We start from the raw sequence: 14118 nt of genomic DNA, 5'->3' as shown, positions 1-14118 counted from the left end.
TGTGTGTGTGTCTATAGTGCGGTATTCATAGGTGGTATGTAAAAAGGACTGCCTTATCAGTTATCAGGGGAGGCCAAATTGACACAGAGGAATCACTCCATTGTGTGTGGTTTCAAAGAGAGATGTGAGCACATTGGATGTCTCCATTTCCAATAACTGTGACCTTGAGGCAAGAGGAATAGCACCGTGCCCCCCCACCCCACCTCCAATCTGCTGACTGCTGAATTCAACCAGAGCCAGCTGATTTTGGGTGTTGGGGCGCAGGGCTAATCGGTGCTACCTCAGGGTTATTCTATAGGGTAAATTGAGTTTGGCTTTTATTTTTTCTGAACTGTGTGAATACAAATTACAATGGCCTGTGTACAGTTTCGAATATTTATAGCCTCTGTGTCTGTATTGGCTGCTTTAAGGGTGAGGTATTGTATTACATAGCTTTACAATTAACACATTTCATAACAAGAGGAGATTAAGAAAAAACAGGACAATGTTGCATGATTTAGAAACTGATCAATCTGCCATAGTTCTGCGGATCACCATGAACTGCTATGACTGCAAAAATATTTTAAAAAATGCATCAACCTGTTTTAACATGGTGTGCAGCCAGAGTGTAACTGACCTCAGCTTGTCCCTTTCCCCTCCAGTTTAGGATCGTTTTGTTTTGTGGCAGCAAGCTTAAGTCTGATAATCATCTGCTTGATGTGGAACCAGTGATTCATCACTTACCATCATCGTTGTGATACCAGAGCCATGTTTTTATCTTTAATCTTCCCCAACAACAAACTAAACATCACTACAGTCACTTCAGGTATTAACGTGTCGGTTGTATCATACATACTGCCGGCGATGGCAGGAGCACAACAGGACATGAAAGTTGTCACAGTCAGAATAGAAATATATTAATCTTTTTACTTTTGCATGTTTTCCCAGTTAACACCAGAAATTTGGGAACATGGTCAGTTTAAGAATAAATGATGTTGATGTGTGACTTGTTATTAAAAGTGGTTCTAGTATATGGATCAATATGGAACGTCGACCATGTTTTTTAGTTAGAAACCAATTAACTGGTGACCTGTGTTATAAAGCCATTAGCTGATTAGTATGTGTGTGTGTATGTGTGTGTGTGCGAACGTATTGCGCACTTATTCTTCTTGTTGATCGCGTGTGTGTGTGTGTGTGTGTGTGTGTGTGTGTGGTGTGTGTGTGTGTGTGTGGTGTGTGTGTGTGTGTGTGTGTGTGTGTCTGTGTGTGTGTCTGTCTGTCTTAGACCAGGTCTATACAAAGTAGCCAGGTTCTTTTAGCACTCAGTCTAATTAATCCATCTCTCAGTGACAAAAGGATCCGACCCCTCCTTCCTCCGGCCCGTCCCATTGGCATTTTGGGGCAGAGGGATTCAGCAGGACCCCCGGGCACCCCTCCTGTCCTGACCCCTGCCCCCCCACCAGGGGAGCATCTGTGAATCGATCCGGGGCCAGCTGGCACCGGGGGAGTAGGGGCAGGACTGGTACCCTAACGCACTGTGCTCTAACACAAACACACCCTTCTTAAATGAAAGTCATTCATTGTCCTTTATGACAAAAATAAGCAGTGCAGAGTAACTGAAGGCAGGTTGCAGGTTTGATTCCTCTTCTTCTTTAGTCTTGGTACATGTGGGCTGGTTTGTGTGAGTGTCGCACAGAGCTGTAAGATACAGTTCACTGTTGGTCTTCAATGATGAACTGCAGTTGTACAGAGATGCAGCTAGGAGGCAGCATATAGCCATTACCCCTCCCTCTTTCCATTTTCTCTTTTTCCTTTTTTCTTTTTTCTCTTGACACACACACACACACACACACACACACACACACAGGTATTTAGTCATTCTCTGGGCTCAGAAAGAGAGAGCATATTGATAGTCCTATTCTCTCTGTAATAAATTAAACTTCTGTATTGTCCTTTCTTTTCATTTTACACATTGTCACAACCTCCCAGTCACCCTAATCCTGACTACCCCCCTCCTCATCACCTTCACACACACACACACACACACACACACACACACACACACGCACACACACACACACACACACACACACACACACACACACACACACACACACACACACGCACACACACATTGATTGACAAGTAGCATCCGGGGAAATAGAGCAGATTTCCATTGTTTGCTGCCTCTACTCAAATCTGTTGAAACGGTTATTCCATTCTTTCGCCAGGGTATTTGCATATCCTTAAGTATTTCCTATTTTTCAAGACCCATCTCCCCCCCTGTCCCCCCTTTCCTCTCCATCCTCCTTTTTCCTAAATCCCCTCTTCTTAAGTGTTTGGTGCATTTGGCAAATTCATTCATAAAGTATCTACATGCGTTATTAGCTTAGTATAATAGCCAGGGTGTAATCTGCAGAGAGATAAGAGGTGGAGAGGGAGAGTTTTTTTTCTTCTTCTTCTTCTCGTGATGGGCTGAGAAGAAGAGGTTAGTGGTGGGGCGATGATACGTCATTATGTTCCCCAGCCAAAGCGACAAGTCTCAAATGTCAGCACGAAATGTCAAGTGGCCTCGCTAGTCAGTTGGTCGGTCGGTTTCTTCTGTAGTTTTTTTATTTAATTATTGGTCGGAGCAAGGTGGGAAAGAGGAGGCAAAGATGGAGAGAGATGGAAGGATATGGGGGTTTGATGAGATGTACAGTGGGATGTGGAAGGATGGAAAGGCAGGATAGAAACAGAGGGAGAAAGGTTAGAGAAACAGATTCTGATCATCTTTGCCCGAGAAGTTTTAGGTTTTATGTCTTGTCCAAATGCACCTGGACAGTAGCTCTTGTGTAAGGGAAGGTGTGTGTTGCCTCAGCACGTCTGGGATTCACACCATCAACCTTTCATTGACAAGATGGCTCCCACATGCCAGCCACTTGAGCTCTTTAGCCCTGACTAAATACTTTGAACGAGTTATGAATCAGTCATTCAATCAGTTAATCTACTGGTTGTTTTTAAGATCATATTGATGAAGATTATTTTTTTACTGCCTCCTTGATGTGATTATTATGGTTGTGAAGACACAGCACATCATGAGAAAGTGTGAGAGAAGCTGTGAGTGGGTTGTGAGAGATTATGGCTTTTTGTTGGGCAGTGAGACATAACTTTAATAACAATCAATGCCAGTAATGTTTAATAGTTATAAACAGTGAGAATTGAAGTCACTGCACACTGTGTTGGTACTCCTATGGCTGACCCATAGAGTTCTATTTCCTATTTGGAGCTTACATAGTTTCTCACAATATTACCAATAGCTTTACCACTCTGTACTGATAATAACTCTGTGTGTGTGCGTGTGTGTGTGTGTGTGTGTGTGTGTGTGTGTGTGTGTGTGTGTGTGTGTGTGTGTGTGTGTGTGTGTGTGTGTGTGTGTGTGTGTGTGTGTGTGTGTGTGTGTGCGAATGAATACCCTGCGGTCCTCAGCGATAAGGCTGAGATTGAGTTTTCCCCACAGAGCCAAAGCCTCTGAGATTTGTGTGTGTGTGTGTGTGTTTGTGTGTGAAGACATCAGGAAACAGGCAATGTAAAGAGCTTGTATCGCTTTATCTACCGTACACACCAGAGTGTATATGTATATGTATATGTGCTCTCAAACTGCTGTTGTGTGAAAGAGAGCTAGCTGCTCTGCTTTGTTCGGCATTGTGCACATGAGAGGATGAAACCTCGGGGCTTGATTCACAGCTGAGACAAGAAGGTATTTTTCTGTGCTGTAATAACACAAGTGTGTGTATGTGCGTGTGTGTAGGTGTGTGTACAGTCATATATGCTGTTTTTAGACATCCATGCAGTGAAATAGAGACAAAAGGAAAGACCAAGAGGAATCGGACAGATTTAAAGAGAGAGGATGTGTGTCTCCGCTGCCTGCTGCTTTCATTCCACATGGCCTGTGAAGAGACACGTGTGAACCTGTCTGATCCTCACGCTGGATTTGGTTCTAACATCAGTCTCTCCTCACATGCAAATGAACAGAGATCATTTAACCAGGGAAATGTGTTTCCCATCACAAAAACAGAATCTGTAAAAACAGAGGAGGCAGAACAGAAGAGAGGAACATGGTATGGCAGTGGTATCAACACAGCAAGGAGGTGAACCAGTCTGCTATCCACTGACAGCGTGGTGCTTCCATAGCCAGACGTACAGCAGACAAAACCCATCAGTTTTTGTTGGGAGGGAGAAGGAAGGCAGACAAAAGGCTCTAACATCCCCAACTGTTTAGTTTCCATATCTAGCAGTCAGTGACAAGGCTTAGGCTTTCCGGCAGTTCTTATTTTTCACACACCGTCCTCTGGTAAGCAGTTGGTGTGTGTACACACACACACACACACTCTCTCTCATAGGGCCATGTCACTGATTCCAGAGCTCTTATCATCTTGTCTGTGGCATATTCCCAAATTCCAATTTGACTGCTAGCCCCCGACCCAGGGCACATCTCTGAAAAGAAGTACAGCAGAAATGGCTTCAGCATGGACCTTTGATATGAAATATCAGGAGGGATTTTACAACCAAATTCACAATGAAGAGTGCAGGAGGGCACCGGTTTGAGCTCGTTCTGAATTTACCAACTAACAGTGACCAAACGTACCATTATTTATCTGGATGTTGTAATCACAGTCACAGTCAGTGATGAAAAGAATTATTCTGTTATTTACTGAACCTGAAATGCATGTTCCCCAAAGGAGGATGTAAAACAGTCAACAAAAATTAAACACCAATTAAGTCTTGCAGAATATCCTGAGATTAAATAAAATATGCCTCTGTTTTCTGTTTCGTCCCTGCACTGTCAATCTCATTCACCTGAATGTGCTTCATCTGTCTCTCTCTCTCTCTCCCCCTTCCTCTCCAGGAGTCTCCATCAGGGCGGAGGAAGGCCTTGGCTACCAGCAGTATAAACATGAAACAGTACGCCAGTCCCATGCCCACACAGACAGATGTCAAACTCAAATTTAAGCCCCTATCGAAGAAAGTGGTGTCGGCCACGCTGCAGTTCTCCCTCTCCTGCATCTTCCTCCGTGAGGGAAAGGCCACGTAAGTCCGGGTATTTTCATGTAACGCCTTTTCTAGGTGGACGTAGGGTATCTTTTTATCATTAAGATTTTAACAATTGAAATTCTGATTCCTTCATGAATCCTGGTCTGATTCCTGTCATCTATTTTGAATTAAAAAAATAAAACAAAATATGTTTAACTCCATTAAATCCTTGTCCTTGGTTAAAAGGTAAAGTAGTAGAGTTAAAAAGTATATACTGTATATAGTATATTCTGTATCACAGTATTCAATACGGTCTTTTGTGAAGAGTAAACCCACTTCTCAGCTCTTGCTCCAGTCATATTGTATACAATCATAAATATAACCACCAGTCATTTACATGCAAACACAGCAGGTCTGAATTTTACTTTCTGGAAATGATAAGCTGAGTCAAAAAGCAGCTTTCCTGCAAATTTAGGACTTATAAGATATAATCTGGTTCATATTCAGGGATGGTACATCAGTCTAATTGATCATAAATGTCATAACGTTCCCCTTTTATTGTCTTCTCTGAAGTATAAACTCATGTAGTGTTGATTTACAAGGATTACTGTTATCACATTCAGCGTTCTTTAGTAAGCGATGGCGGGGGTCGAGAGTTTTCCTCACGCCCTTTTATATGAGTTTGTAACGTTCAAATAGCAACCACTCTATATTACAATTACAATTATATTAGAACTACCTTTTTTAATGGTGAAAATGTTTAAGAATACACATACACATAATGTATGTTCACACATTTGTTATTCATTCATTCTCACATACTCCTCTTTGATTCCACCAACCCACAGTCTCAGTCACGGTGTTTGCCATTTGTTATTCATTCTAATTTGATACCAGCAACTTTCATTCAAAGACAGACACACACACACACACACACACACACACACACACACACACACACACACACACACACACACACACACTAAGAGAGAGCAGAGCAGCAAGGCCTTTGTTGTGGCGCGGACGGCGGGTCGATGGCGCGTAACCCTTGTTAACCCTTCGGGGAATGATGTCGACCACACACAAACAAACTCCATCACACCAGTTCAAATGAGCCTGTGGGCCTGGGAAACACCAAACACAAAGAACAGAGAGGAGAATACAGCGATTATGATGAAGCTGTGGTATCGAGGGACTGCGGGGGGGGGGGGGGGGGGGGCACATAAAATAGAAGAAATATTGTAGAAATTGATGCATCTGTGAACAAAGTGGTGGCGGGGAAAAAACAGAGACAAGGGGCGGATGGGGATGGATGGGGATGGATGAGAGAGGAGATGTTGAGTGGGGATGAGAGTTGAAGTCTCGGGTGTTTGTGACGGTAAGGTGTAGAGATGGAGGCAGAGACGGAGGAGGACAGAGAGCTATTGTTATCCTTCTGTGGGATCTAGTTGTTGTCAGCTGTTAGCGAGAGCTCTCGGCTGAATTGTCTGTTTTTCTGTCTTCTTGCAAACACATTGAAAATAAAGTGTTAAATTAAAATTTTTAAAAACCATTACATGTGTATTATATGTTTTAAGAGCTGTTTCTACCTGTGAACACGAGCTCTCTCTCTGCGTTGTGTGTATGCCAATTGTGTGTTATCTGGGCCAGTGATGAGGACATGCAGAGCCTGGCCAGCCTGATGAGCATGAAACAGGCAGATATCGGCAACTTGGACGACTTTGAGGAGGAGAATGAGGAGGACGAGGAGAACAGGGTCAACCAGGAGGAGAAGGCTGCAAAGATCACAGGTAAAAATGGGCACAAAGCACTTTTTATTTCACTGACAAGTGACAGATGTGTCAGATGTATGGTTCTGTAAGATCAGAGATTCACATTTGGGTTTACGACTGTTCAGTGAACAATTTCTGTGTGTGTGTCAGTTAAGTTGGTCTGTTATATCGGCCATTTTAGCAGTTAGCTGGTGAGTGCACTGGACAAACTAATTTGACATTTACAGTGCTGATAATGTCCTGACCAATTTTCCCAAACTGAATAATTTCACTTGGGGGAACAGCTTCTCCAACGCTCCTGAATAATCACCCAGACCAGAATAACCAAGACCCAGGCTTCATGTGGGGCATCAACTTTGCTTCTGTGTTGATATGTTTTTTCCTTCTAACTTTGTGCTTCTGTCAGCGTGAGCATGTGTGTGCTTGCTTAAATGCGAGGGAGTGAGAATTTGTAAATTCATGAGCTTCATTTACAGCGTTGAGTTCGCTTCAGGTTGTCTTCTGTTGCCTACGCTTTATTTTCCCCATCACACCCTTGTTCCTTGCTTTCTCGTCCTTCCTCTGTCGGTGGACTGGTAGACCGATGGTGGCTCGCCTCCCTCCATACATATATACATACATACATGTTGAGGATTCATTCTATGGTTTAATGTATGGACCCCGCTGCTTCCTGCGTTGCTTAATCCAACTTTTCAAAGCGCCATCTCTTCATGTTAAGCTTCATGCTTTCTCTCCCCTCTTTTCCCTCCCCTGCTCTTTGTCTCATTTATATGTATATGCATTGAGCGCCTACAGCGATTCACTAGCGTGCGTCTCTGCATCAAAGGACTGGCCGAGCTGCCAAAACTTCCTACTATCGTATTCCTCCCTTGGATGATACCTACCCAACAAGCCAGCGAGAAACTCTAGCTATACTAACACTAAGCTAACCAACACATACCCCCGCAAAACATATGCTCTCTTTTTATCTCTTATATGAAATGTGTATAAAATAAAAAGAGAATGTTTTACACCTAAAAAGGATGCATTGTACACCTCCATGAAAATATATTTTGTATGTGTATTTGAATATGTACATTATATGTATTTGTCAGTCATGTGAGTGAGTGTTAGGTGTTCTTCAGTGCTATATACCAAGGTAACCAAGTGACATAAACTGAGAAAGCTTTTCAAAAAAATATAATTTTAAAGTAAAGGTTTGCTTTTTTTCAGCCTTCACCTGTTCGTGTGTGCAAAGTATAAAACTGGTACAGCTTTGCTAAACCACAAGTTAGCTGTTATAGCAATGCTCTTACAGCATTGCAGCATCTACATACACGTCCCTGTTCACAATTAGCAGTGTTTGTGTATCATCATCAGTCAGGTAATACCTTTCCAGCTAGTTAGCTACGTAGCTGGTTTGTCATATAAAATAATACTGCAGACATAAACCTTGGTCCACACCAAAATAAATGCACTGTTTTTTTTTTATCTCTATGTATATCTATGTGCAAATAAATGGAGTGTGTGTGTATGTGGATATTCTCAATGGGGTGTGTTATTTTGCCTTGTTCACTGCTATTCTTCCTTCCTCCCTTCCTGTATGGCCCTGTCGTTTACAGAGATAGTAAACCAGTTGAATGCCCTCAGCTGCTTACATGCGGATGATGATGATGATGATGATGAAGGTGGTGTCCCTAAGCGAGCACGCAAAGCAACCGCTAAGCCTGCCGCTTCCTCCCAAGGTCTTTTTTCACCTTTCTTTCACCTCCTGTTTTTCTGACTCGTTCATCGTCTTGTGAACATTGTGTCACCTCTACCCGACCTTTCATTACCACAATTTCTATCCATATATTTATTTTTCTTAATCCTTCCTTCTCCAGCTCTCCTTTTGTTTCTCCCCGGCTCAAATCCCCCTTCCTGAGCCTCGTTGACACTGGTATTGTGATCGTGTTGTGGTCATGTGGTGTTACAGTTTATTTTGGTTCATGTTGTGATGTGCTGTACAAGGTGTTGTGAACATATCAGTTGGTGTTCATCCTTTTGGTTCCTATTCTGTGTTTTTTTTTTTTTTTTGACAGTGTGAACTTCTCCTTTATTTTACTGCAATTGGTAGTGAACCAAACCAGATAAACGGTTTCCAAATAGAACATCTTTTCAGGAAGACAAAAGTTGTGCTGCTTTGTAGTTTTGGATCAGTGGTATTCTCATGTGGCAAAATGATCCATTGCTAAGTTAGATGCAGTCAGGTTGGGATGATTTAACAAAGAGTGAAAAGTAAAGACAGAATAAAACAGAGTAAAGGTTTTCATTCTTGCCACAAAGACTAAAATAAATGGTTTTGCAGGCTAGTTCTTTCATCAGAAGTTAAGAGATAACTACTCATCCTTTCACTACATACTCGTTTTGCTTTTTGTAATACACAAAAAACCTCAAATTTAATTAACATTTTAAGCAAAGATTTTCCACTTGTTTTGTGTTTGGAAAACACAAGTTGGCTTCTTTAGGTTCCTGGGGTTCTGAGGGCACTCTGCTTGCTTGGATGGTCAACAGTCAAACCCCTCACACACTGAAACGCACACAGATGTGAATACGCACACATACACATGTGCACTTGTCATGGCCTAAAATGGGTCTTGAATGTTGTCAGTAAGAGGCAAGGAAAAGTGCTGTACCTCTTATCAGCTTCCGCCACTTCACATAGCCACACTACATATAGAGCAAGGGACTCGCATACACACAGCATTTTTCTCTTTACTCAGATTCTCTCGTAGCGCTCAGCAGCACTTCTTGGCATCTACCTCACACACATTTACACTCTTTTCAAACTGACCCACACCCTGGCAGCGTGCGATTGAGCTACAGTGAGGATGATGAAGATAAAGTGGACAAGGCTTGGCCTCTCCTGACAGCATCTCCATAGCAACTCCATGCTGCCTTCACTGTCTCCCACAGTAACCCCTCCGTATCACACAAGGTTTCCCAGAATGCCACTGTTGTATATGCATTGAAGTTGGCTGAGGTGGCAGAGAAGCACAGAAAAGTTTAGGCTGCGCTCCCCAGCAAGAGGGATTACATACGAGACTGAACGGTCTCTTGCTCGTGGTTCACTCCAAAGTGCAGATTTTTGGTATATTTGGCTTTGTGAATGTTTGTATTCTTTTCATTCTGGGAAATGTATTGCTGTTATTTTTGTCCCTGTAGTTATCACTCTTCTTCATTATTCTCGTTCATTTATACGACTTAACGCTGGAATCTGTGGCGACAGAGCTGATCAACAAGCTGAACTTCCTGGAAGACGAGGATCAGGAAACGCTTCCTGCCATGAGCACCAATCCCTTCGACGAGCCCGATGACGACCTTCATCCGAACCACCTCAACCCATTCGGTGATCCCGATGAGGAGGGTATGTTTAACTTAACTTAAGTGTGTTCAGTCTGATGTTATTTTGGTGGATGGATATTGTCAGCACAGGACTTTTGACTGGCTTTAGACTTTGATGTTATTATCATATATTGTTACCACAATAAAAGTTTTTAGGTTTATTTTGAGAGTATCATTGAAATATTAGGCGATATAAGATTAAGTTTGGACACACACAGACTGTGAATATGTGTAGTCATGTGTAACTATAGCAGGTTGGCTCCAACGCTTTCAGTCAGATGGCTGAACCAATATTTTTGTCTGACCACCTGAGTAGCCAGGTGTATTAATATGGATTGTTTGTTTTTTGAATGACACGCTCCCCCACTCTGTTGCTTGTTTAAGTTGTCTTTAATCTGAAGTCTAGGATTTTAGCTTGTTGTTTTTCTATATATTCAGCCTCATCTCTTGTGTGACATCCTAATCTTATTAAACCAGTATTGAAATTTTTCATAGTTTTATCCGTTTTATTTGCTTTGGGGATGATACGGTCGCTGTTTTGTGTTCAGTAGCAGCTGTGTGTAGGCATGCATGTGTGTCTGATGTTGTCAGCTCCTGTGGATCTGATCATACGCATTTTTTGCCCAGGTGTGGCTTTTATTAGAACTGTTGACATTAGCAAAATAAAATAGTCCAGGGGGGAATCCACAGGTTGATTTGTGGCTCAGGTTATTTTAAAAACACAATATGAGAAGGCAAATAGGACGTTAAGTCCATAATCCTCAGCTGGTTACCAGGACTACAGTCACATTTATTTTGATTCCCCTCTTGAACCGAGTGGGGTGACAAGCTACCGAAGCTCTTGTCAAACAAAGGAGATATTATTGATTCATTGAGACTGTGTTTTAGTCCCGTACATAGTGTGTGTTTTATATGCAGTCAGTTTTCTCTCTTCTCCACGGAACAGAGCCTCCTACACAGCCGGTCTTACGGAAACAAGTAGATGACGATTCCTTCTATGACCACGACTCCTCAAATCCGTTCAGTGAGCCGGATGAACCAGACGCACATACGCCAGGGAACCCCTTCGAGGAGCCGGACCAGGACATGGACCCCCAGCCAGACCCAGAACCCCCAAAGCCCAGGCAGAGAAAAGGCGTACGGCCTGTCGACATGAGCAAGTACCTGTATGCCGACACCACTCACAATGAGGAGGAGGAGCTTGACGAGTAAGACTTTATTTCTTCATTACGTTCTTCTTTCGTCTTCTAATGTTCTCAGTCAACTGACACAGGAAACAGGGACATATGTGAAACCGGACTTTTAAGACCTTGGCTACTGATCCATTGACATTGTGGAGGTGAAATATTTTCAGATGGGAACATCAGACATTGATGGAGCATTAATTTGAAATTATGAAGGTTTTGTCTTGTTGTATTTTTCCACTTTAACTTGCACTAGTTACAGCTGCACTTGGTGCAATATAAGGAGACCTGAAGCAAATTTCTTTGTGTATACAGTACATTTAAAATTTTTCTGTGTGTCAGAGTAGAGAAGTCCACGCTAAATTGTTTGCTAGAGGGAGTCAGATAAACACACTTGCCTGAACTGTTGAGCAGAAGAGCCTTCTGACGGGGTTTCTAGTAGCTCATAGTAGAAGCACTCTGGAAGGATCCAGACTGTCTAGTTCAGTTACTGTTGGCAGGCCAAGTCCTCTAAGACCCCTTCTTATAGAGGGGTACTTGTAGCCCCCCCCCCATCAAGGCAGAGTGACGAGGCAGCTCTTTCAACAGGAACAAGGGCGCTGTTGTTTCACTGCATTCTTTAAGCTTGTCTCCCTCCTTTCCCTCCTCGTCGCTCCTTCCCTCCCTCCTATCAATTTGTTGCCCCATACTTTCCCTCCTTGCCATCCTCCTTAACTTCCTCCCCAGGCTCTGCTCATTTTTATTTCTCTTGCCTCCTCTTTCGTCCTGCTCACCTCTCACTGAGGAATTCTCAGTTACTTCATAAGCAAGAAAATTTTAAGTTGTTGACATACTGTGTTTGTGTCTCCAAAACAACTTGACAGATGTTTGAATTTATAATTAAAGAAACCATGCAGTCAGTCAAAGAGGAGTTACATCTGTGACTACCTCAGCAAGGTTTCATGACATTTAATCGGTGATTAAGAGTTGTAACAAAGTTTGATACTGTGAGGATCCTTTTGTTGTTGTAGTCTTTCACTGATTCACTGATTGTGTGTGACCTCTGCAAAAGAGTGTCTGTGCCTAAATTGTAAACTGGTAGGTTTTGGCTGTTGAGAGAAGCTGTCACACAGACAGCCGTATGTTTTAGTCCTCTGGGCTGCCTAAAGACAGACAGGTTATTGACTGGCATGTTTCTTTTGCCCTGTCTCTTACATCAGGAGCAGTTCTCTGCAGAATAGAAAGTTCAAGAGGGCAGCGCAGTGTTTTGACTGGAGCCCTTTCACATGTCTTTTAGCCGGTGCTGGTCTGTTAAAGCTTCTCTATAGACCTGCCTGATTTTCTTTTCTTCGCGTCCCTTCTTTTTCCCCCCCTCTCTGTCGCTCTGCGGTCAGATAGACACTGAGTAGCTATAACCTTCTCTTTCAGGCAGATACCTAGTCAATCAGTTTTTTTCTTTCCCACTCTCGCTCTCGCCCCCACCCTCTCCATCCAATTCTCTTGTTTGTTTAGGATTGCTTGTTGCATGTTGAGTGACTGTCTCAAGGCCGTGCCCCTGCTTTCAGTGCCACAAGCATGCCTGTATATTGATAACACTCTGGTATGTGTGTAAGAGCGGCTATATGCGTGTGCTTTGGTGCATGCTTGCATGTGTGTGTGTGTGTGTGTGTGTGTGTGTGTGTGTGTATGCCTTAGTGCTCCTGCCTGTCTGTCTGTCAGTGCTCCACCTTGGGCAGTAAGGATATGAGGTCACTCGGACCTGACCTCAGTGCACCTGCATCTTCTATTACCTTACCACTTGTGTGTGTTGTTCATTGTATTTCACCAAACTCTTGTTTCCATGTTGCAATTTCCTATTAAATAATGAGCAGTTGAAGCCAAAGTTGGTTTTAAATAATGGGTTTTAATGTTCAGTCCACAATGTTTCTTGTTTTGTTATTAAATGTTTTGTATTTATTGCACTGTTTTTCTTATGTATTGTGTTTTATATAAATCTGTACAACAGTTTTCATTTTTTACATACTTTACAGTTTTGGTTTGGTCACCTGTTAACAAACGCTGTTGGTCTTTCTCTGAGGAAAAAGGTCATATAAATCTGGATACTTTCACACTCATTTATCTGTACACATGACTATAGCTCCACTTTAAAAGAAGAAATCATGTGTAGCATTCATGCACTTTCTAACATGACATCTTTTTGTCTCATCTTGCTCTCTTCTGTCATCTCTCCCTTCCCACCATTCTCAGATCCAACCCGTTCTACGAGCCAAGGACATCGAGCCCTGCGCGGCCCCCCGCTGGCGGCCCCTCCCTCGATGTGGGCAGCAGCCAGAAGAGGAGGGCGCCCCCACCCCCAGGTTCCAGCCCTGGCCTCAGCCCCAGTCCGCCAGCTCCCAAACCCAGCGCTGGCCCAGACAGGGAGAGAACCCAGCCAGTCGGGCCCAGCCCAGTGGCAGCAGTGATGGGGAGAGAGCTGGCCTCCTCTTCCCCCAAGGTAAACAGGCTTCACTTGAATTTAATAAACTTTGATTTATCCCCATGACAGACACACACACACACACACACACACACACACACACACACACACACACACACACATGCACATGCAACAACAATAGAAATACTGCAATAAAATACAGCCTAGCAGTCTCAACAGTGCATTGCAGTCTGGTGCTTATTGCGCACTGGGTTTGGATGTTAAAGGACTTTTGAACTGTTTTCCCAAACAAGTATTGAAAACAACCTCCCTTTAAAACACAAGGCAAATGTAAAATGCTGTTAAAACACAGTCGGTTGTACAAGAACTTTAGAAACTGTCTGATCAAAGA

The 14118-nt window shown here is 43.0% G+C and overlaps 1 protein-coding gene across 6 annotated transcripts in view; it reads left to right on the top strand.

The window, feature by feature from the left end:
- The window catches only part of ehbp1 (EH domain binding protein 1), a 140880-nt gene that overhangs the window by 38143 nt on the left and 88619 nt on the right, over positions 1-14118 (top strand). For 5 of the 6 annotated variants that reach the window (XM_056395015.1, XM_056395018.1, XM_056395017.1 and 2 more), the window contains exons 6-11: positions 4868-5049; positions 6643-6782; positions 8366-8488; positions 10012-10149; positions 11074-11335; positions 13538-13784. In XM_056395015.1, the coding sequence (XP_056250990.1) occupies positions 4868-5049; positions 6643-6782; positions 8366-8488; positions 10012-10149; positions 11074-11335; positions 13538-13784 (1092 nt within the window). The remainder of the gene's footprint in view (positions 1-4867; positions 5050-6642; positions 6783-8365; positions 8489-10011; positions 10150-11073; positions 11336-13537; positions 13785-14118) is intronic. The other variant, XM_056395019.1, reaches the window with a different exon arrangement.

This window comes from Seriola aureovittata, chromosome 14 (assembly GCF_021018895.1).
Source record: "Seriola aureovittata isolate HTS-2021-v1 ecotype China chromosome 14, ASM2101889v1, whole genome shotgun sequence".
Classification (NCBI taxonomy): domain Eukaryota; kingdom Metazoa; phylum Chordata; class Actinopteri; order Carangiformes; family Carangidae; genus Seriola; species Seriola aureovittata.
The sequence above is the reverse complement of the archived record's forward strand: the minus strand, read 5'-3'. Positions and strand labels throughout refer to the sequence as shown.